The 26,139-nt window shown below is 35.7% G+C and overlaps 1 protein-coding gene across 7 annotated transcripts in view; it reads right to left on the reverse strand.

Moving 5' to 3' along the window:
* LOC137253331 (uncharacterized) overlaps positions 1-26,139 on the reverse strand; it is a 299,686-nt gene that overhangs the window by 139,272 nt on the left and 134,275 nt on the right. For all 7 annotated transcript variants that reach the window (XR_010953770.1, XM_067790071.1, XM_067790068.1 and 4 more), the window contains one exon: positions 19,229-19,974. Coding sequence is in view for 6 of the 7 variants with exons in the window: in XM_067790071.1 (XP_067646172.1) it covers positions 19,229-19,313 (85 nt within the window). In the remaining variant the exon portion in view is untranslated. The remainder of the gene's footprint in view (positions 1-19,228; positions 19,975-26,139) is intronic.

A 26,139-nucleotide genomic window follows, 5' to 3' on the forward strand; every position in this document is an offset into this window, starting at 1 on the left:
TAAAAGGAAAAAGATATATGTATGTATATTTAGATTATTTTGCAAATTTGTACGGAAACATAAATATGTGAATGTAGGTGAATATGGCTTAAAGTTAAGAAGAAGCATGTTATAAAAACATGGTAGCAAGATATTTTCGTTGAAATTAAAGCATTTTTGTAAAAGCTATATAAATTTTAAAGTTTTTCCTCCAACAACGCTTTAAGTTAATTCACAGCAAGAAATCATGCTACTTTTTAGCTTTGGTTATTTGGTACTTATTCTTGTTGTAATAGAACTTCAAACTGAAATAATTATTTAATTTATTTCTCCAGTCGGATGAAATCAGAGCCATTCAAATTTTGCTCAGCCACGATAAAAAGAATTTCCAGAGAGCCTGCTTGTTGTTATTGTTTTAACGATAAATATACCCCCTAAATGTTTTTAGTAATATTGTCGATGTTGATGATCTTTTTCGGGTATAGCACCCATGTGTTCCGGTAACTAGTACCACTAAGATACAAAAGACCGGTCATCTCGGGAACAATTTGATATGATCACGTTGAACCTTTTAGGTCATCACACCCACTAGTTCCGTTAGTTCGCTCAGTGTTTGCAGTCTCCGATCGGATTTGAGAATGCATTAAATTTAAAAAAAATTCGATTTAACTTTTTTTTTTAATTTTTTTATTAAAATTTTTTTTTTTATTTATAATTAAAAAATGTTTATTTATTTTGTTTTTTGCTTATAGTTTTTAATAAAAAAATTAATATATATATTAATAATAAAACACCACAACTAAAAAAATGAAACTAAAAAATAAAAAGAAAATAATGAAAAAATTTTAAAATTACAATTATAATATGGAAACACCACGAAATAAAACAAAAATACAAATCGTACTTAGCGAAAAAATAATTCATTCATTAATTTTTTTTAACATTTTCTTCATGCTCACTTGGTAAAAATTAGATACAGTGTTGATTTCCACAATTTGGCTACTATGTAGCATAAGAAAAGTACATGGCACTTTTTATGTTAAGATTTAACATAGTACTAAATGCTATTTCTTATAAATATTGTAACGAATTTACTGCAATTCCTCTTATTTGCAACCTTCCACTAACGTTCGAATCACTAAACTGTTGAATAAATAACTCCATTATTCAATAATGCAAAATGGCCTTTATTAAAGTATTTCACAATAACACTTATACTTCGCAACTTATGCTCTTCGATTTCCTCGTTCCATACTTCTAGGCGTTTCCACAATTTACTTAGTTACTGCTATAAAATTATAACTACAGATGCACGTGTATAGCTCATATATGCGTGTATATGTGAGTGACACTTCCACAGATAATTGCCTACTTTTGGGAGCATCTCAGATAAGATATATGCATGTGTTTGTGCGTCTCTTCTCCGCTGCGTATACGTACATATGTGTAGACATAATGATTGATTCGTTTATGTAGATACAAGTGACTGTCTGCTTTATTGTTGTTGTGACTTCATTTACTCGGCATCAGACTAGTGATGCGAGTATCACTTCTTGTCACTAATATTCATCACAATATATATATATTTTATACATGTGGCGTGTACAAAAGTAATAATATAAATTAAATTTTAAACGATATGTTAAAGTTACTAAGTTATTAGCGTAAAAATTTTGAAAGTAGTAGCAGTAATTTAGAGTAAATATGGTTACAATAACGTTCTCAACAGCATTTCTAGTTCAAAATGATCATAACTGAGAAGTTATAGCTTAGTTTTTTTTTTTATGACCTGTATAGTGGCAGGAAGGGAGTTGAAAACTTTGCACGATGTGTATGTATAAAAACTTCTATAGTGTGTCGTCCTAGTATGTGGAATTTGCACGGTCGGTTGTAGATTTCTGCGCAAGTTGTAAGCCTCCGAAGGAAAGCTTTCCAAATAGCCTGACCTTATAAAGACGGTTTTCAGGACTTTATATAAATACAAATGACGACACGGGAGTATATCTAAATAAATAAATAAATGTAAGGCGCGATAACCTCCGAAGAGATCTAAGGCCGAGCTTCTCTTCCAATTTGCGTCGTGCTCCTCTTGATTTTCCCTACAAATTGGCCGGACGGGACCTACATGTTTTATGCCGACTCCGAACGGCATCTGCAAGGCAGATGAGTTTTCACTGAGAGCTTTTCATGGCAGAAATACACCCGGAGCGCTTGCCAAACACTGCCGAGGGGCGACCCCGCTTAGAAAAATTTTCTTCTAATTGAAAAACCTTATTTCTAAAATTTTGATGTTGCTTTGCCCGGGGTGCGAACCCAGGGCATACGGTGTGATAGGTGGAGCACGCTACCATCACACCACGGTGGCCGCCATATCTATGTGGAGTATATCTAGTTTTCAGAAAAGTGGCATAGAATGGGGTCTATAGTTTATACTGCAGATTCTCTTCATGACTCCCTTTTGGATTGTAACAACTGGTGATATTTTATTAGCCGAGGCGCCACCCCAGCATGTAATGCCGTTTTGAAGTTTAGAGTGGAATATGCCATAATAAAACGATTTTACAGTGAACATAGAGCACAATTTTTTGAGACGATAGAAATGACGAGTTTTGTAGAGGAAATATTATTTTAAAATCTTAAGGTGATCAGACCAGCTCAAACCATTGTCGATTATTATTCCCAGATATTTAAAATTTTCGACAACACCTACCCGAAAGCAACTCTCACTGCAATTAGTGCTGCAGTCAAAAGATCGTTTCGCGACATTTTTAGTGCATGCTATATGATGTAGATTGAGTCGAGGGCATCCAGCAGAATGAAAGATCACATCACAACTTGGCAATTCTTCGATAATATGATTAAAATACATAAGCCTAGTTTTATTACTTACCAGCAATTTGTGCGAGGCAAACCAAGCTCTCAGCAAATCTAAATCATAATTAATATCACAAATCAAGTCAAAGGAACTTGTTGTATTGTACGCAATGGCAAGATCGTCTGCAAAAGCAGTGGTTTTCCTTTCAGTGGAAGGTCAAATATTGAGTTAATATAGATCAGGAACAATATTGGTTCAAGAACAGAACCTCGCGGAACTCCGAGATTAACGAGCTGCAAGACTGTAGTTGATTCTATCTTCACATTTTGTAGTATATTTGAAAGATACGACGGAAACCTGCAAGATATAGCTTATTCAAGAGTATGTCTCTAGCGACCATGTCGAAAGCTTTTGTTATATCGAGCGCACGGCTTCTTTTTCCATCTAGAGCTTTGTATACATTCGTGCGAAAGTCCAGCAGAGCGTCCTCTCTCGAACGTCTGGAGCGAAAAAAGTGCATAGCACTAAAAAAATTTAGGTTATCTAGAAAGTCGACAATTCTGTTTTTGACTGCCCTTTCTCTACGATGAGAGTAGCGATATCGGTCTGTAATTATTTACGTCCCTTTTATACCCCTTTTTGAAAATAGGAATTACAATTGCACATTTCAGACCATCAGGAAATATGCCCTGTGTAATATTGGAGTTGAATAAATGTTTCAATATATCAACTATATTGAGAGATATCTTTTTTATCAATAAATTGGAAATACCATCTTCACCGCACGATCTAGAGTTTTTCAGAGTTTTAATAATTTGTATAATTTCGAAGCCTGAGATGGGGTTAAAAAAGAAAATATTTGAAACATCATGCAACGATGGTAGACTTTCCGCAACTTGGCAATCACGGCTTCTTGATATTGAATTACAAACCGTTGTAAAGTGTTGGTTAAATCTATTTGCTACCTCTACTGTATCTGCAATCAATTGATTTCCAGCACGTGATACAACTGGCTCATTGCCCATACCGTTTCGATTTAGAAAATTGTTGACAACGCCCATTCTTTTCTGGTATTGCCAACTGCTGAATTAAACTTGCCTCGAAAGAAGTTGTCCCTCGTCAAACGAATGACCTCATTTGTATGATTACACAATTTATTGTACTTTGTACGAAGCCTTCTGTTACTGGGATGCTTAGCACACTTTCTTCTTAGTTTGCTTTTGAGCTTTATTATCTGTAGAAGATCCCGAGTAATCCAAGGTTTGAGTCACAAGTTTTGATTTCGAACAGTTACAGTTTTCGAACAGTTATGAATGTGTGTTTTTAATGTTTCTATAAATATAGTGTAAGCAACCGATATGTCATTTTCAGCTAAGGCATTCGACCAACTTTCGAGGCGTAGTTTTTGGTTTAGTATGGTAAAATTCACTTTCACATAAGGTTAATGAGCATAGTTAAAGTTGAAAACAGGTACTTTTATCAGTAAACCGGCCATCGTGTGATCAGTTACTTGCAAATCCATATTAAGACTGGTACAATTTTTAACTAAGGCTTTGTAGCGGCAAAAAATATGGTCAATGCAGGTACCTGGCATCAATCTTGTGGGTTCATTAACATACGATGTCAAACCATTTTCAGCCATTAATGCCAAATAGCTATCAGTAGAATAGCAGTCATGCAAAAGGTCTAAATTGAAATCGCCTAAAATAAAGAAATTTGCAGCTTTTTCATTCAGCACGAAACTGGAATATTCATCAAGAAATAAAGAAATAGGAAAAGAGTGTAGCCTATATACTTCCAGAAAAACAAATTGCTCACCCCTGATGTTCAAGGATAGCTGTAACATATCCGCACTTTTTAGGCTCTTATTTACTGAGGTACAATCATAAATATCGCGCACAAAAGCTCCATCGCCTCCTGCACTGTAGTTATCGTTTGCATTTACATAAACATTATAATGAGGAATTCTATAATTACTTGTTTTAAAAGAATAAATTCAAATTTCTGTTAAAAATATTTTATCTGGTTGAGAAACTAATGCATCGATATTACTAAGGAATAATTTCCAAATAAACTTTCATTTCTACGCTGGCTTTGACTTATTTACTCGCCACTTGGCCACTTCAAAACCTGGCAAAAAATTATGACGCCGCAAATGATTATTTTCTCTTGCCAGCAACATACCCCGTCATTTGCTGGAGTGCCATTTTCTAAGTGAAAAGCCGGCAGCCGCCAGCCGCCGACCACAGGTCATCGCGCCACTTGATGACGCCACAAAGAGCTACAAGTGCGCAACGACTACTTGAGTAAGCATCCGAGTGAGTCTTTGCTAAATACGGAAGAAAAATAAATCGCTTCAAATGTTTGCCAAAAATAATTTCATTTGTTTTTGTTTTCTTTCTAACACTTTCATATTCCATAAAAGAATTGCAATCGTTTTGTTCCACTTTTTTTCTTTTTATTTCAAATGTGAAATTTTTCCTTGCTTACTCTAGCGGTACGTGTTAATTTCTCGAGAATTCGTAATAAGTGAAATATTTGGCTTTTGGTTTTATGTACATACCTAGATTTTTTAGTTTTGGTAAGTAATAACTGAAACGGAAGTGCTCATCATAACAATGCTTGCTTCAATTTGCAATTTTATGACGTGAGTATAAGTGTGTGCTGACGCATAAAAAAAGAGCGATTGTTGGTTGGTTGGTTGCTGTGCTGCCCGGTTATGAAGCCGGGCCCAAGTAGCGCTCTAGGCGCCATTTTGATGCACTTTCTCCTGGAACCAATTATATGTTGGCTGATGTACCCTGCGTATTGTTTTACTCAAACCTCTTGGTTAAAACTATAAACCTACTGATGTCCTTGATGCGGCAGTTTGATACCGCCCTTAAGTCGGGAAGCACATAGTTGTCTAGAGTTCGGGACCGAAAGATCGCGAGGGCTGGGCACTCACAGAGAAAGTGAGTAACCGATTCCTCGGCACCCTCCTGTCTACAGCTCCTACACCTCTCATTGTAGGGGATACCCATTCTACTCGTGTGCGGCCCAAACGGCCAGTGCCCTGTAATAGTGGTCGTGATTCTGTATATTTCCTGCCTAGACCTATTTAGTAGATCATCGGTTCTTTTCTGGTTGTACTCTGGCCAGATTAGTTTCGTGATTCTACAGGTGTCCGTAGAGTACCAATCACGGATTGCTATTTTCCCAAGATAGGTGAGAATGTCTCTTTTGATGTGAGTGGTCGATGCACCGCGACTGCTTCCGTGATGTCTAACAATGCTCCCGCCTTTGCTATGTCATCCGCTTTTTCGTTGCCGTCAATGTTCCTGTGGCCGGGTACCCAGCTGAGTGTGATAGCTGCCTGGTTAGCTGCTTCATGTAGCACCCTCTTATAGCTATTGACGGCTTTTGAGGATGTGTACGGTGATTCTAGCGCTTTTAGCGCCGCTTGACTGTCGGAGTATATGACTACCTCACGGCCGCCCAATCCATTTTAGAGGGTATCTACACCTTGTAATTTCTGTCGAAGATCAGTGTTTTTGAGAGGTAATCTGTTGTCGAATCCACATCGGCGAGCCTTGTTAGGATGTCACTGTGGCCATTTCCTTTTTCTGTCCAGCATCTAGACTGCCTTAGCTTGATGGCTGAGCCGATCGCTGTATATCTGATGTGGGGGGCCAGTGGCAGCAGGTTAAGTATAACATTTAGTGCATCCATTGGGCACGATCTAAGTACACCTGCTACTCCTCCGCATGCTGCCCTTTGTATTTTGTCTAGTTTTTTAGTGTTGTATTGCTTGTTCAGGGCAGGCCACCATGCTATGGCTCCGTACGTCAGGATGGGCCTTATGACCGCCGAATAGAGCCACATCATGAGTTTTGGCTTTAGCCCCCAATTTCTGCGAGCGATTGTTAACTCATTAAATATTTTAAGAAAATCTTAAAACAAGGTGAGGTTGAACTGGCCGGTACGTGAGTACCTTACATAGAATTAATGAGTTTATAGAGTTACCTGAAGTTTGTTTTTTGTCAATTGCTACTTCCAGAGCTGATAGCTGCTTCACTCTTTTGACATTTGACAGCCCCGCGCATAGGTTCACGTCTTTCCCTTTTGACCGATCATGTGGAACTCTCGCCTGCTCTTAACGTCGCCCAATCTGGTTGGGACATCTACGAAGCAAGCTTTGAGGAATGCAACCTTTTTGGCTAGCTTATGCGCTTTTTGTTCATCGAATTATGGTTAGTTCGACCGAGTTCTTTGTCAAGCGAACAAATTAGTTTAGTCATTTGAACAGAAGAGAAATTGTCGCTCTCAAGTTAACAAGATTTTGTAAAATTGGCATTTTCCTAATCCATCTAACTGATTTTTCTGTTAACACAACTGATCTTACAGGTCATTTCAACGGCGATCAACTGTCAATACATGAGCGAATTTCAAAGAGAATTTTATGCTCACTGCGCTCTCTACTTTGTACTTATGACGATGGTGCCACTTGTTAAAAAAAAAACACCAAAATAAGAAAACAATCAAATCGAAAAAACACACAAAACGGGAAAACAACAAAAAACTAGTTTTCAGTTAGCAATACAAAACGAAAATCCCCTTTTTTGAATTTACAGTGCAAACAAATTATGAGATACCGTGACACCTATTTATCGGGTACAATTTTGCAACTTCTCGTCCAAGCGAAATGCAAAATTGCGCCCTCTTGTTGCAAAAGTTTTTCTTGAACGAACAGGATTTTTCCAAAGTTAGTAACATTTTGCTCAAGTTTTTATGAATTTTCACTCACGCGAATGAATATAATAAGACAATAAAACAACATCCTTTTTAATGCTGATTTTTCCGACAAAATAAAAGTTTGAGTTGATTTGGAATCATTTCAACTTAAAGTGTTACGAAAATTAAGCTTGCCGAATTACATGTAAAGTTAGCCCAGTGGTGAATTACCTTCCTGCGATTTGATTATTTACTTTTCTATAACTTACAAGTTCTCTTTTTAAAATGTTACGTCAAACATTTATACTACAAGTTTTGTTCGAAACAATCAAGTGTGGCAACCACATGCGAGAGAAGAAGTTGAGAATGAGCTGAGCTGCAACTGAAAGAATTGAGAATCAGTTTTGTGACTACTATTTTCATTTCTATATTCATATGTATGTATATGTAGCAAACATGCGTATTTATGTTTTCACATATTTACGTATTTATATGGCGGCCGCCGTGGTGTGATGGTAGCGTGCTCCGCCTACCACACCGAAGACCCTTGGTTTCACACCCCGGGCAAAGCAACATCAAAATTTTAGAAACAAGCTTTTTCAATTAGAAGAAACATTTTCTAAGCGGGGTCGCCCCTCGGCAGTGTTCGGCAAGCACTCCGAGTGTATTTCTGTCATGAAATGCTCTCAGTGAAAACTCATATGCCTTGCAGATGCCGTTCGTAGTCGGCATAAAACAAGTAGGCCCCGTCGCACCAATTTGTAAGAAAAATTAAAAAGGAGCACGACGCAAATTGGAAGAGAATTTCGGCCCAAAATCTCTTCGGAGGTTATCGCGCCTTACATTTATTTATTTATATGGCAACATAAGTACTTTTATACAAAGCTGTCGCAACAACTTTTTTGTTTATTTGACTATTAAAACCGTAAATTACAAATCAACGATCTGTGCGCAGTTGTTCAAAATTTTGTTGCGATGGATAAAAATTGACAGAAATTTCGGTTGAACTGACCCGTATTTCGGTTGATTTTACCAGTCTTTTTCTTTCAGTGTGGGACTCAATAAATATGTATGTTTGTCCCTATTCCGGTTCTCTCCGTGGATTTCTGACACCCCTTTTAAACACTTTTAGATGCTGTGTTATGCGAGATTATTGCCTTAATTGTGGCTTGGCTGGCGGCTGCAGTTAAAGTTATTTTCTTTCAACGTTTCTAATTTGTTTATGGCTACTACTTCTGCCTGATCAGACAGACGCTACTCGTTTCATCACTTCGCATCTTCTGCCATTTGGACACCGTTGCATCAACCATCTGCCTCTATTGTGGCTATAACAGTCCCTTCGACGCTATTATGTTATTCGCCACTAGGTCTACAAGGGGAATGTGAAGAATGGCATACAGTGCAACTGTCAGGATTATTCACTGGGCTCCCGTTATGCTAAGCATTCATAGCCTACAAACCCCTCTAATTTTTTTAGGTAGTTTATTTTTTGTAGCTGTTCACCAAACAAGGACTAGATAGTAGAGGATTGGCTTTACAATGAAGGAGAGAGGGCCATTGACCCCACATACCTCTAAGCATTCTTTCTCGTGCATATAGTCTTCGCGAGGGCTTCTTCACTCTCTCCTCCGCGTTCAACTTTCACCACAACTTACTATTTAGAATGATTCCTAGATATTTTGCCCAAGGTTTCTTCTGAAGGTCCACCTCACCTAGTTTAGGCCTAGTCCAATTTGGGACCTTGTACCTCTAAGTAAACAATACAATATCCGTCTTCTCAGCGTTGGCGGTTAACCCGACATTAGATGTCCAGGTATGTATACCCGAGGCGTCCGATCCATCAAAGGGCTAACTAGTGGAAGGCACTTTCTACTTATGACAACTGCAACGTCATCTCCTAACGCCGTAAATTCTACGGCGATTCTCAGCAGAGGCAAAAATACCCCGGCCTGTGTCGTGCTCCCATTGTGAAGTAATCTTTCTGCAGTTTAACATCAGCCAGTCCATCTGGTACGGCTAGATGTACTTCTATGTAGTTAAGATCATCCATGATCGTCCGCTTAGATACATTGTTGAAAGTCTCGGTAATGTCTAAGAAGACTCCCAAGGCATACTTGTTGTATTCCAGGGTTTTCTTTGTGTTAATAGCCACCCTACGCAGTGCAGTGCCTACCGACGTGTTGAATTTTACGTACACATCTATCAGTCACTCAAAGGTTTTGGACAGAAATTATCTTAAGTTAATGGGTATGTAGTCTCAATGATATAGGCCGGCCTGGCGACAGGTATTTCCGTTATAAATTGTAAGTCTCTTCAAAGCCGTTTTTTCCGCGGAGTATAATGCATCCCGCATGCCTGCGATTGTCGATCTGTTGACAAACAAACCCGATGTACGCCGAGTCTTGTTGTTGTTCAACTATTCACCAGTAGCTTACTTTTGCATATTTTTATACTCAGCTGAGCAGAGCTCACAGAGTATATTAATTTTGTTCGCATAATGGTACCCCGTAATGGCATAAACTGATCGAGATACATATCGAATTCTATATGTGACCCGGTCTATGAAAAGGTGGCTTATGACTCAAAAAAGAAATTGCGAGAAAGAGCTGTAAAAGATAAACAATGCATTTCTTCAGTTTCTTAGTAGTTTTTCTTTTGCATTACGAACAGTCATGCCCAAAAGGCAAAGCAAAAACCAGTTTCTGACCGATATTTTCGTTCCATTGCCATCGAAAAAAATGCTGTAAAAAATATCTGAAGATGCTTCACCAGCCACCAAAGTGGCCTCGAAAGAACCAAAGGCTTCATCGTATTTCATTTGTGCTCTTCTTTCTCTACATTTTTAGTACACTTCTAAGCAAGTTAGGACTTTCTAGTTTTCACCACGTGAAAGAGCGTCTTAAAAACTATCGAAACCAGAAAAAAGTGGAAAAATGTTTCTTTAGTCATAAGCCAGCTTTTCATAGACCGGGTCACATATATCAAAATGATCTGGGCGAAAAAAAAATTCATTTAGATATGTCCGTCCGTCCGTCCGTCTGCCCGTGAATACGATAACTTGTGTAAATTTTAAGGTATCTTAATGAAATTTGGTACGTGAGTTCCTAGGCACTCCTCTCAGATCGCTGTTTAAAATGAACGAAATCGGACTACAGCCACGCCCACTTTTTCGATATCGAAAATTTCGAAAAACCGAAAAAGGGCGATAATTCATTACCAAAGATGGATAAAGCGATGAAAATTGGTAGGCGGGTTGACCTTGTGACGCAGAATAGAAAATTAGCAAAGTTTTGTACAATGGGTGTGGCACCGCCCACTTTTAAAAGAAGGTAATTTAAAGTTTTGCAGGCTGTAATTTGGCAGCTGAGTATGTAATGTTCGGTTACACCCGAACTTAGCCTTTCTTACTTGTTATACTTTCACTTTGTATATTTGTTGGCAGGTTTTTCAAGAAGGGGTTTTTGCATTATGTTAATTTTTAGATGCACAACAACTATACATGAATGTTAGTTAATGTTGCTATGTGTTTGTTATTCCTTTCTGTGAACTATTTGATAATCTCAATCTAACTTCTAATTTATTGCATATGTCAATAATGCGTCTAACTCCGACATTTTTATATACCACATCATTTCGTTATGGTAATCAAAACAAAGTGAAATATGTAGATGCGTATATCTAGTGTCAATAAAGCAAATTTTTCTAAGCCGAAAGATTATATTCTTAAAGGAAACAGCGACAGCGACCTTACAAAAATAAATAAATAAATTTCTAAAAAAAAAATGTGATTCACAAAAAACAAAAAAAAAGCATACCCGAAAAATAAACATGTATATAATATGAAAGTTTAAAACAATTTGAAGGCACACCTCAGTTGGCATATATGAAAACCCATAAATAACACTTTGATACTGAATTATAGCAAATAATTAAGAGATTTACATATTTCGATCTCTGACTTTTTGAAGCAAAAAAAAAAAAGTAATAAAAAAAAATTATATCAATTAATGCCAGGCACTTAAAAGCTTCATAATTAAAGAAATATTTACAGTGATTGCCATTAAAAATATTTAATTTTTTTATTTTCTTAATATTTTTTAATCGTCTCGCTTAAATGGTTCGACGCTTTTGCTTTGCTGGCAGCCTTTCACACACACGAGGGGAGTTGCCAAGTGTGACAGACAATGAAGTGCAGCAGCGGCGCCCACGCGACAAAAATTTTGATTTTTGGAAGATGTCACAGCTGCAAGTTTTATGGATAAGCGGGTAGAAGCAAGTACTTGAAGAAATTTATGAGTTTGATATATGTGATAGGGGCTACATTAACATTTTTTGTTTGTTTATTATATATTAAAAAAAAATGTCTTATGTAGCATTAAAATGTCGCGAAAGGGGGTGTGTAAAAAATATGAAAAAAAAAATAATAATTTAAAATGCGAAAGGCAGGAGCCTTTAGTTATTAATTACTTTGATTTGTAAAGTGGTGCAATCTTGCATGTGAGAAGATGTCACAGAAAAGGCACAAAGTAAAGGAAAGTGTGAGCGAAAATAAAATAGCATCAAATTATGCAGGTTAATTGAAATTGAAGCAAGATTATGTCCTTCAGATGTTCAGGTAACAACATATGATCTTTACATATGTTTAACCCTTATGCTTCGCTAAGGCCATTCGGTGACCTTTTTTGCTTTGTTTTTCTGATATTCTTGATAGTAGACAAATTTCGGCATTTCCTTTCATGACTTTGTGTGTTAAGCAATATTCCTTCTAAACAGCAAAATTTAGCATAATCCAAAAACTTATAATAAACAAACTTACGTGGTCGCACAAGAAGGTAATTCCGTGACCAGAGCTGATAATAATTGGATACCATAGATATTTTAGATTATTTAGGCTATGTTTCTTTTCCAATTAGTGATACTGAGCTATTTTTTCCTAAAGATTTATGGAGGCCCATATTTTCTATGCCTATGTCAAGTGATAACTGGAAAGCTTTTTATTGCAGAATATACTTAGAGGGTATACCAGATCATTTTCAAAAGGTGACCCCGCTTAAAAAATTTGTTTTAAAGTGTTTTGATGTTATTTCGTGAGCTTGGTATAACATGTGTAAGTTTTTCTTGAAGCAACAAAAGGGTTAAAGCAGCGAACAGAAAAATAGCAGTGGCGATTTTAATGAAATTTTTTCAATTAAGTTTTTATATTTTTTGTTTTCGATATTCTAAGAAATAACTTCCATAAATTTTGTTACTGAAACTCTACAAACCAATCCCAAAAATGTTTTCGAAAATTCATTTAGAGTTTTTAATTTGAGTCTAGGAAAATGCAAGTTATATGGTTTCAAAATTCGTTTTAATTCATAACAAGTAAGGAAGGCTAAGTTTGGGTGTAACCGAACATTACATACTCAGCTGAGACCTTTGGAGACAAAATAAGGGAAAATCACTATTTAGCAAAATGAACCTAGGGCAACCCTGGAATGTGTTTGTATGACATGGGTTTCAAATGGAAGGTATTAAAGGGTATTTTAAAAGGGAGTGCGCCATAGTTCTATAGGTGGACGCCATTTCGGGATATCGCCATAAAGGTGGACCAGGGGTGACTCTAGAATTTGTTTGTGCGATATGGGTATCAAATTAAAGGTATTAATGATGGTTTTGAAAGGGAGTGGCCCTTAGTTGTATATGTGAAGGCATTTTCGAGATATCGACTAAAATGTGGATCAGGGTGATCCAGAACATCATCTGTCGGGTCCCAGCCAGCATTTTTTGAAAATTTTGATCAAAAAATATTTAAATATCATATCCAAAGATGATTAAAAACGTTCAAGTTTAAAAGCATTTTCTGTTCAAAAATTAACGTATCGTCGGGAGAAAAATGTACCATAAATGTGATTATTCCTGAATAATCATTTATGATTCCTATTTCGAAGCGCTTTTTATTCATATTTGATACCATTGTAAAATTGAGCTTTAATAGTTTTAGAGTAATATTTGACTGCTTTTCAGTGACTGTGACTTCTAATCATATTCGTGAACATATTTCAATCGTTTTGGTTGAGATTTTTGAATCATTTTTGAATGCCATTATCATGCATTTATTCTTCATATCTCATTCATAATAAGATACTACATAATAATCTTATTTCATAAGGGGAAGAAAGCATGCGAAAGTGAGCTATTCGAAACATAGGTAACTCGCAAACAAACCTGACCGATATACACCTGCGACTACAACATCCAACATTAGCATTATCGTCTGCATCTTAAAATACGGATATGATACGGGATGTTGAAGCCGTATCCAGGTATGTCAAGATAGTTTCACTTACCTGGGGTTCAAATAGCTCACAACCTTTGTACTGTCCAATCATTATGTATTTTCTGGGAAGCTGAAGGGGAGAAATGGTTGGGGAAATCTTCGTTCACGAGCAGCATTACATTATTTTTGTCTTGAAGAATATCTTTTGCATAAATAATAAAATTTTTATATTTTTTTTCTTAGCTTCATGATTGAAAAAATATGTGTATGTGAAAAAAATAAAATTTTTAATGAAAAGTAAAATTTCAACAAGTATAAAATTCATTATTCAGTCAACAAATATATTCATAAAATATTCAGAAAGTTGAATGAAAAATGATTATAAATTTGTGATCACCTAAAGTAAACACATTTGATTAAAATTTAATTCCAAAATGTGATTGAAAAACTATATTCAGTTTTTGATCATAAAAGGTAAGCATATTTTATTATTCTTTTTGTTGGTTTTTATGAAATATTAAAATTTAATCATTAAAGGACTTCAAAAATGATTCCAAAAAGTGATCGAAATATGCTTTTTAGTTTTTCATCATCAAAAGTATTCATATTTGATTATTTCTTTTGTTCAATTGTATGATAACTCATTATTTAGTCAGAAAGAGTAATCAAATTGTATTGATATGTAGGGAAATTCAAATTTGAATCACCTAAATGCTGAGTGGGGTATCGCTAATTTATTTATATATGTCATTCTACGAGCAGTATTCCTGCCAAGATTCCAAGGGCTTTTAATTTCGTCCTGCAGAACTTTTTCATTTTCTTCTACTTAATATGGTAAGTGTCACACCCATTTTACAAAGTTTTTTCTAAAGTTATATTTTGCGTCAATAAACCAATCCAATTACGATGTTTCATCTCTTTTTTAATATTTGGTACAGAATTATGGCATTTTTGTTATTTTTCCTAATTTTCGATATCGAAAAAATGGGCGTGGTTATAGCCGGATTTCGGCTATTTTTTATACAAGATAAGTACGTGAACTAAGTTTAATGAAGATATATCGATTTTTGTTCAAGTTATTGTGTTAACGGCCTAGCGGAAGGACAGACGGTCGACTGTGTATAAAAACTGGGCGTGACTTCAACCGATTTCGCCCATTTTCACAGTTATCATCATAGAGTCTATGCACCTACCAAATTTCACAAGGATTCATAAATTTTTGTTCAACTTATGGCCTTAAAAGTATTCTAGACGAATTAAATGAAAAGGGGCGGAGCCACCCCCATTTTGAAATTTTCTTTTATTTTTGTATTCTGTTGCACCTTATCATTATTGGAGTTGAATGTTGACATAATTTACTTATATACTGTAAAGATATTAAATTTTTTGTTAAAATTTTACTTAAAAAAAATTTTTTTTTAAGTGGGCGTGTTCGTCATCCGATCTTGCTTGTTTTTATTTAGCACACATACAGTAATAGGACTAACGTGCCTGCAAAATTTCATAATGATATCTTCAACGACTGCGAAATTACAGCTTACAAAACTTTTAAATTACCTTCTTTTAAAAGCGGGCGGTGCCACGCCCGTTGTCCAAAATTTTACTAATTTTCTATTTTGTGTCATAAGGTCAACGCACCTACCAAGTTTCATCCGCCTTTGCTAATGAATTATCGCACTTTTTAGGTTTTTCGAAATTTTCGATATCGAAAAAGTGGGCGTGGTTGTAGTCCGATTTCGTTCATTTTAAATAACGATCTGAGATGAGCGCCCAGGAAATTACATACCAAATTTCATCAACATACCTCAAAATTTACTCAAGTTATCGTGTTTACGGACGGGCGGACATGGCTAAATGAATTTCTTTTTTCGCCCAGATCATTTTTATATATAGAAGTCTATATCTATCTCGATTAGTTTATGCCGTTACGGATTACCGTTATGCGAAGAAAGTTAATATACTCTGTGAGCTCTGCTCAGCTGAGAATAACAAAATTTTTTTTCCATATGGTGTTTCAGATTTTCTTCCATTAACCTATGCCTCCTTCCTATGGAATAAATTGTCAATAATCAAAACGAATTTCTAGAGGCCTTCTATTGTACTCTGCTACATTAAATTTAAAAGGTAGCTATTTTAGCGACAGGCTCTTTGATACGGATGAGGGACCACAAAAGCACAACATCAGCGGCGGTGACCCTCAGCTCTTTTAGGACAAACTCTATGAAATGCGAATTATGACTGTGTTTTAGAAATCAACCTTCCTGGAGGCACGTAAATTGTCGACTATGCAGATGATATTCTAAGATGATATATTCAGCGGTCGAGGTCTACACCACGCCTTATGAAATGACGCTACAACAACAACAACGCAGTAGGAAGAATAAACAAGTGGCGGACGCATATGAGGCTCAAGATAGAAGTGGTTTTGGTGAGCTCATAGCGGTCTGTGGATAAGCTAATCCTAACCATAGGAGATGAAATAAAGTAAACATTCACTAAAAAATAACTTCTGACGTTGGGAGAGAAGATTTCTAAAGCCAGTGGAGTCTTAAAGCAAAAAATGTCCAACATAGGTAGCCCAAGTAAAGCTATCTATCAGCACCATTGTGGCACGTATCTAAAATGATCCACAGCGACGCGATTCTTGTTTTATCTCGGGAAACTCCAAAAGACCTGCTGTCAGTTGAAATGGACGATCTATAGTACACTGAAACAGGGCGACCATATGCTGATGCCAACAAAGCCCAAGGTCACGAAAAATAGCTATGGGACAAGAACGGTGGAAAGAGCCGAGAAAAGGGCGCTTGACCTTCATGCTATATTGGGATATTGATGTGGGATAGAGGAGCATCCTTTTGTCCACAATGTCCCTCCGAATTGTAAGCGCAGAAAGCGTAATGTTTCACTGCCTCCGTTTTCATGGTGAAAGACTCTCTGTTCGGTATATAGGAATAGTATGACCGGAAGTAAGACAAATTAAACAACCACCTCACATAAGTGTAGGATAGAGGAGGATCCTTTCTTTTCACATTATCCTACCGAATTGGGAAACGCAGAACATGTAATTTTTCTTTGCCTCCCCTTTCTCGGCGAAAGACATATGTGCACAGTGTTTTTGAAGAGGAAACTTCCATAACGAATTTAGTTCCCCTAATATGCAAACGCAAAGATTGTTAGACTGCTGTGAACAAAATGGGCTTTCTAGTTATCAAAGGAGTTGCGATTAAACCGCCACTGCTATATTTCTCTTCGGTGCTGTAATTTTTTTTTTTCATTTTGAGGAAATAACTATAAAATCGAAAATTTTTACTTTTAAAGAAGTAAAGGTGTCTATGTTCGGGTGTAACCAAACATTATATACTCAGCGTGAGTTTCAATTGTACATTTCATTTCAGATAAATTACTTTTCTACATAATACGTGGCACCGCCCGTTTAAAACAAAAATGTCTCCCCATTTCCTCTAACAGTAAAACTTGATAAGTGAATTATCATTGATTCAAAACTATTTTTTGCTAAGTTATAGCTGATTATTCTAGTCTACGACCCTTTTAAACATGTTTTATATCTAAGTTGCCGTGGTCTTTAACCGATCCCGTCCATTTTTACTGGAAATATTTTCTGCTATAAGGAAAATATGTGTACCGAATTTTGTTACGATATGTAAATCTTTCTTCGAGTTATGGCTCCCGAAACATTGAAAATTGCTTAGTCATCAAAGGGGCGGCGCTACGCCCATTTTCTTAAATTTGAAGTTTTTCCTATTTATTGTTATAAATCCACTTTGGAAATAAAATACCATTGAAATACAGCTCTTTTTTGCAAAGATATATCTTATTTTATTCGTCCACGACCCTTTTAGAAATCTTTTATATAAAAGTGGGCGTGGTCCTTAACCGATTTCGTAAATTTTTCTTCAAAGCATTCCTTACAGTAAAGGCAACCTTTCGCCGAATTTTTTACGATAGGTTTAACGATTTTTCTTTTATGATTAATAATATTTGTAAAATTAATTTTATCACAAGTGGGCGGTGCCACGCCAATTTTAAAATTTTTTTTGAAATTTTTATCAAGAGTCTCAATATGAGTCCACACGTCAAATTTCAACATTCTTGTTGTATTATTTACTAAATAATCAGGTTTTTTGTGTTTTCCGAAATGTTATCTTAATATATAAAAAACACGTGTCACAACATTTTTGGCCGCGATGGACTCCTAAACTACTTAACCGATTTTGAATTTGTTTTGCACCCCGTGTATAGTTTGATCTAACTTGAGAGATATGATAGGTTATATCTCAGTTTATAGTCGCAATATTATTTTATTGCAAATTTTTTTATTTGTTTATACGTAATAATAAAATGTTACGTGCACGCAGTGGCACTCATATTTTCAGATGGTGCGGATATACTTCCGTGTAATTGCTTGGTGTTTAATTAAACAATCTGCTTATCAATAAAAAATATTATAGCGAATGATATCAAGTATAGCGCATCACCAGGCCCGCCGAGAGGGTGGGTTTCTGAGGGGGCCCACGATTTAGAGGTGCCATGACTTTTTTTTTAATTCAGGAGAGTCTTTAATTGTGTAGAGGGTAATTTTCATACCCCTGGGTGCTAGGGTCTCGAGATATAGGCCGAAACGTGGGCCAGTGAATGCCTAGACAGTGTTTATATAATATGGATATCAAACGAAAGCTGTTGATGAGTGCTTTAGTACAGAGTAATATATTATCCAGAGACGGACTGGGACTGGGATTATGACCAGGACTGGGACTGAGACTCGATGGGACTGGGACTGAGACTCGATGGGACTGGGACTGAGACTCGGAGTGGGACTGAGACTGGGACTCGAATAAAATACATACCACCCTCTGGGACAGGCAATAAGAGACGCAGAGGAAATTGAGGGAAGAGAAAAGAGAGAAGGAGATTAAGAAAGAGGTAGAATGAGACGAAGGTGGAGATAGATAAAGCGAAAAAGACGTAGGGAGGAGGGTATAAAAGGATTAGGAAAAAGTGAAGAGGGGGGGGAGGGAAGAGCCAGACGGAAAAAGCTTATTAAAATGTATGTAGATAGACCAAATTTAGGGCAGGACAACGTCTGTCGGGTCTTCTAGTATATAAAAAAATTGGGCGTGATTATTATCCGATTTCGCGCATTTTCAATACCAATCTATTCTGGGTTCAGATAAACCCGTGTACCAAATTTGGTGAAGATATCTTAATATTTACTCAAGTTATCGTGTTAACGGACAGACGGACGGACGGACGGACATGGCTCAATCACATTTTTTTTCAATACTGATGATTTTGATATATGGAGGTCTATATCTATCTCGATTCCTTTATACCTGTACAACCAACCGTTATCCAATCAAAGTTAATATACTATATGTGCAAAGAACGCTGAGTATAAAAATTGCTTAAAAATAACCGGTATACTAAAGCAAAGTTGCACTTACCTGTTGAATCGCTGCTTTGTACATCGAACACCAAAAATGCCAATAGCAGCCAAATGCATTTACAAACTTCTTTTAGAGTTGCCATAGTTGCTTAGTTAAATTTCAATAATCCAGCTCTTCTTATAAAACAAATAACACAATCTAAGCTTTTATGAACATAAAATACCACTTCATATAAAAATTTAAAACATGTTTCCAAAATTTTTTATTATTTATTTTTATGATATTTTTTAATAAAAATATTTTTTTTCACTATCACTACATATATAATAAATACCTATTTCTTGAGTTACAATTTTAAATTATATTTCAAACACTTTAAGATACTTTTCTTACTGCAGCTGTTGATTATCTGCCGACTTGTGGATTTTTATAATTTTTCAAACTTTTTTCTTACTCTTTTGCTCTTTTGATTTAGTTATTTTGGATTCACATATGCATTTTTTTATTTGCTTAACTAATTCTTCTTTAAACGCTTTTTAATTTTTTTTGATATCTGGGTTAGGTTTTTTGGTTTTGCCAAACATTTGCATTTTTTTATCGTGAATTTGCTGCCAGCGTGTCGCCAAGAAAACTTAATTATTATATTTGTTTCATTGTGCAGTATTTTTCTATTAATCTTCTGCTATCTCAGTTTAGACGTGACAGCACATTGGAAATATTTTTTTAAGACTTTCGCTATATTTTGAATGGACCACTTTAAGATGCGGTTGCCCACGTTGATTTTTATTCAATAGATGATCACACTGCAAAAATAGAAAACAAAGTTATTTAAAATTAATATTTCATCAGACAGTTTTACCTTTTCTATAACCCTAATGTGACGTATATAAAAAAAAAAAAAAAAATTATAATAATAAAATAAATTTGAGATCTATAAAAAGGAATAGAAATTCGTATTCAAATTCGCATTCATATTCATATTCTTATTCATATTCATAATCATATTCATATTCATATTCATATTCATACTCATATTCCTATTCATATTCATAGTCATATTCCTATTCAAATTAATATTCGTATTCATTTTCCTATTCATATTCATATTCGTATTCATATTCAAATTCATATTCATATTAATTTTCATGTTCATATTCATATTCAAATTCATATTCATATAAATTTGCATATTTAATAGAAATTTGTATTGAAATTCGCATTCATCTTCATATTCATATTCATATTCATATTCCTATTTCTATTCAAATTCATATTAGTATTCATTTTTTCCTATTCATATTTATATTCATATTCAAATTGATATTCATATTAATATTCATATTCATACTCATATTCATATTCATATTCAAATTGATATTCATATTAATTTGCATATTTATATTTATATTCATATTCATATTCGTATTCATATTCAAATTCATACTCATATTAATTTTCATATTCATATTCAAATTCATATTCAAATTCATATTCATATTAATTTTCATATTCATATTCATATTAATTTTCATATTAATATTCATATTCATATTCCTATTCATATTCATATTAATTTTCATATATAAAGCGGGTCAAACCACCTCGTGGAAATTATAAATTTTGCCAGAGCCTTTACTTCATAGCAAGAGACCTCAGCGAGGTCATGTAGAAAAGGTTTACCGAGGATAGCCATCCTACGCCTACTAAGCGCTGGACAGTGACAGAGAAGGTGCTGGACGCTCTCTTCATCTTCTGTACATCTGCAGCTGCGACAATAGTAGAAGGTCGCTACCCTCATTCTGGCACCGTGCGTGCCTATTAAGCAATGCCCTGTTAGAACCCTTATCAGGGACGATAGAGCTGATTTGTTTAAAGTCAGAAGCGCTTCTGTGCGCCCCTTGTCATATGAGGGCCAGGTTTGCCTGGATGTCTCACACAAAGATCTGGCTGACCATAGTCCATTTGCGATTCTTAAAGTGCTTGTGCTCACACGAAGCCTGAAAGTGGCCATGGGTATGCCTACCGAATCATTTCCCGGAAGGATATGATCGGTGGTGCCTCTTCTGGCCAGCTCGTCTGCTCTGCAATTGCCTTCAATATCCCTGTGCCCAGGTACCCATATAAGGCTGATACTGAAGTGCTGAGCCATCTCGTTAAGAGATCTGCGGCATTCAGTTACCGACTTTGCGTTGTCGACGAATGAGTCCAGGGCCTTTTATGCGGCCTGGCTGTCAGAGAAAATAAACACCCGTTTAACATCCTTAGGCATAGACCCGAGATGGTTCACAGCCCTGTGTAACTTAAACAAGAATCTTGGCACTGTAAAGTCAATGGATGGATTTCGCGATAAATGTGGGACAGGTAGCGACTGGCGCTATAACCTACGAAGATATTGCAGGCCGGGCTTCTCTCACAACTTGCGTCGTGCTCCTTTTAATTTTTCCCGACAAATTTGCTGGACGGGACCGACATGTTTTACCCCTACTCCGAACGGCATTTGCAAGGCAGATGAGTTTTCACTGAGAAGCTTTTCATGACAGAAATACACTCGGAGTGTTTGACAAATCCTGCTTAGAAAAACTTGTTTTCCTAATTTAAAAAACTTTTCTAAACCCGAAACTGGAACCCAGGATCTACAGTATGGTGGGCGGAGCATTATACCACCACATCACGGCGGCCGCAGTGGACTATTTCGTAACCGTTTCGTGTTCGAAATCGTTACGGGACTATTTGTATACTGCTTCAGGCTATTTAAGGACCCTTTCGAGGAACATTTTCTGAACTATATTAGAATTTTGTATGACTATTTCGGGACCGTTTGGGATTTGTGGTTGAGCGCTTCTCGGGGCTATTTCTAATCAGTTTCTAGTTGTTTTCGTAATAATATCGCCGAAAGCGTTTCGTGACTATTTTTGCATCATTTCTGTATAGCTTCAATACTGTTTCCGAGAAAATTTCGGACTATTTCTGATAGTTTCATGAATGTTTACAGTGTCATTTAAATCGGTTCGGGAATCATATCGTGAGGATTTCTACGAGATATTTTGGGACTATCGCCGAATCATTTCGAAATTATGTTTGGAACTATTTGAAGACTAGTTAGGGATCACTCCAGGTAATTTTTGGCTACACCGTTTTAAAAAAATTGTGTATATCCTTCCTTTTATGAAATATTGTGGTTTTATCTCCGTGTGTTAACACTATCTCCCGGACTGTCTCGAAATTGTTTTCAGGCTCATATCTGGCCTATAACTCAATCATTTTATGCTGTTTTTCATTCGCGTAAACTGGGTCAGTATTCCATCATCCCCACATAGGCAAAAACTTCAATGTAGCTGCTTGTTCTCTACTAATCCAAATACAAACAATTGATTGCACTCATAGCCGATGAGCTCATCAAATAAATTTGAAAAATCACTTAATTTTTCTAATCTTTATAGTTATAAATTATCAATCAGAATTTTGGTATTTGTTGCATATTTGTTAGCATTTTGAAAATTGATAAGAAATCAAAACAAAATGCCTTAAACCAAAAAAAAAATTATTGAAATTAATTACTCAATCAAAGCTGTAGACAAGCACGTGATATCAGCAAAAAATGATAAGAAACGTAGATTATTTTTACTTTCATTTTATAGAGCTGTAGAAAATAAAAACAAAAACAATAACCACAAAAACAAAATTAAGGCGTTCGAAATTAATCAGGAAATTGTTATTGAAATTGATGAAAAGAAATATATTTTATGGTTTGACCTTTAAGGTCGAAGCTTTTAATCACAACCAACGCCAGCATGACAAATTGATAATAACGAAAATGGTACGACATCAGTTTGCAGTGCTGCAGCTCAATATAATGGCGAAAGAGAGACTATAGTTTTACAAGCAATTTGTTGACAGTAGATGTGAATATTGTACGCAAGGTGAATCCAGTACCAAGTGCTATTATCGAAAGAGGTAACTTCTGACTGACATATTGTTGTACAAGGCGTTGTATGGGAAATAATCAAGAAGAAGCAATCAGCTGTTGGGATAATAACACCAGGTACTGAAATTACCATGGTCTTGATTGTACGTGTAAATGGAAGTATTTAGGTAAATTTTAAAATGTTCTTAGCTTCCTTCAGCAGAGGTTAAGCCAAGACGTACAAGGTGGATGTATCTCAAACTGATTGTTTCTTCTTTATAGTTTCCAGGCCTTGGTTCACTAACGTGTTAGTTAATCGAAAGCAATGCTATTTTTGTTTTTTTTTAATTGACATACTTTGCTATGACGAGTTGGGTTGAATTTGCTTTGGCATCACCTGCTAAAGATTCGCCTTGCCTCTTATTTTTCAAAAAAATGTTGATACTCATTTAAAATTATTTTCAAATTTTGGTTCGCACCATTTTACATATTTCTTTTCTCCTTTGCTCTGCGTCTGTGGAAACAAATTGTCGGTATCTCCGCGCCGTCAGCCACTTGTGCGAAATTTTGCACAAATTTCTTGCTATTTGCATATTGCTGTCAAATAGTGCATTGCATTAAATTTTTTTTTACTTTTCGTAGCTGCTGTGGAATTTCAAGGTTATCGTCTGAAACTATTTATGCTTGCATTTTTTGATTTTGTTTATATTTTTGTTTTCAAATTTTTATTTTTCTAGTTTTTTTTGTTTTTGCATGCGAGTTGAAGTGGCTCAAAATTTTAGCAGGCATGCAAATTTTTCAAATAGAATTTTTATAAATAGTCGAAAAAAAGCTATAAATATTCTGAAACTAATAATAAGAATTATAATATAAAATATAAATAAAAAATTTATTACAACATTTAGTTGAAGGTTACCTGGCGCCATTTTAAGCACATTTCTGTTTCAAAGCATTCTTATGAAATGAGTGAGTACCAAGTACTCAAGAATTTTGACGTGTACACATTAAGTTTAACCGTAGAAAACTTATATTTTATAGTTAACTTGACCTATTCAGTGGTTTAAACTGAAACCGTAACAGAAGTAACTTTACCACAAAGAAATAACATCGTTCTATTTGAGAAAAGCTTACTCGTCTTCTTTTTCGTTACAACCGGTATCAACAAGTTATTGGTTTGTTTTCCACCTGTTAACGATAGCTAGTCATTATTGTCGAGTGATCGGTCTGTTTGTTATTGTCGAGTCATCAGCTTCTTATTGGCTTCTTATAGGCTACTTGTCGGCTTATTATCGACAAGTTATAGATGCGCCAACAATTTTATACTGAAGATTTATGAAACAGGAACCGGTTTCATGAAAAAATATGAGGCGTCCATAGCAAATCGATAACATGCCGATAAAAAGTTATCAACACTTTGATAAGAAATTGATTACTTCTCGATATCTTTTCGATAATTGAGCTTTAACTTATTTTTTGATAAAAGTCGATAGTTTTTCGATAAATTTTCGATAATAAACGATAAACTTTCCATATCATATCGAACTATCGGTAACTTTTTTTAACAAAGCGAAAACTCTTTGAAACTATATCGATAACTCTATGATAACATATCGATAATTATTTGATTTAAAATCGCTAACATTTTTATAATATTGCGATAACAATTCTATAACTTCGCGACAATAAGTTCTAACATTTTGATAACATATTGATAACTTTTCGATTTATATTCGATAACTTTACGATATTAAATTGATAAATTTTCGGAAACAAACCGATAACCCGTCGATAAAATCAATAACTTATTGATAAACCTTGTTGTCGACAGCAAATTTTCAACACTTCGATAACAAATCGTTCACTCTTCTACAACTCGTCGATAACAACGCTTCTAACCAACCGATAACTAGAAAAGGATAACAAAAACATAACCCGTCGGCAACAAACCGACACCTCATCGGTAAGAAGCCATTAACTTTTCGATAAAAGATCGATAATACGCTGCCCGGCTTCGGTTTTAACTTATTATCTTTGCTTGCCTTTACCCTCCCCAACTTTTCTTTTTTCCCGCCCATTACTTTACCCCTTGGCTGACCTTCCGCTGGCATTCTGAATTCTCGAATACCGTGAGAAAGGACGTTTACACGTCAGTTATTTAACCACCAAATTTATTACAACCTGCCCATGTTTTTCACGAGCTTCAAGTCTAAAAGCCTAGTTTATTACCGGCTACCGTAGAAGCCTGAATTAAAGAATTACAAAATATTTTTGAAATTATGTTTATGGAGTAATTTTCGAAGCCTCTTTTCTTAGGAACATGATGAGTATCTGGCTGCTTTCTGCTAAATATCCAGGAACCAGAAACCTTGGCATCTCAACATACATCTCATTGAAGTGGTCCCACCTCTCAGAAACTTAAGACGTCATCTCCATAAGCACTTTGAAGATATCATGCATTTGAGACATTAGCATTGGCCCTCGGAGTCATACATAAAAAGTCATCGAATTGCTTTGCCAGCAATTGCCCACTGAACCCCCTTATCAAAGAAAAATACCCTGAACTCGCAGTTGACGAAAGCAACCGCACCAGGGAAACGCGCGTCACTCTAGCTAAACTTCGTTCTAGAGACTAATATAGGTTTAACTACTTATACGGAATCAGCCCTGACATATTCAATGTATTTCCTGCCTTTAGCATGTCCCCACACGAAATCAGTATTTGGATCGGATAAACACATGAGTGAAGGCTTTCCATCCCTTAAGTTTTAAAATAAAAAGACGATCTCCCTTATATGAACCAAATCGCCATAGCCCAACCTAATAACACATACGTAAATATCACACTATTAAATAAACGCCATTAGCTCGCTAATATGTATTAAATATTATATTTATACACTCGATTTAAATTCCATTGGTCGATTTAAAGTTCATTAGAAATTAAATGGAATGCAACCGTGAAACTTTGAAAGTCAACGTCAAGCCAACAAGCAGTGTCGCAATTTAATAAATTTATTAAATGCAGGCAGGCGTTTAAAAGACCTATCAAGTATAAGAGTGTAAA

This window comes from Eurosta solidaginis, chromosome 5, assembly GCF_040869045.1.
Source record: "Eurosta solidaginis isolate ZX-2024a chromosome 5, ASM4086904v1, whole genome shotgun sequence".
Taxonomy (NCBI): Eukaryota; Metazoa; Arthropoda; class Insecta; order Diptera; family Tephritidae; genus Eurosta; species Eurosta solidaginis.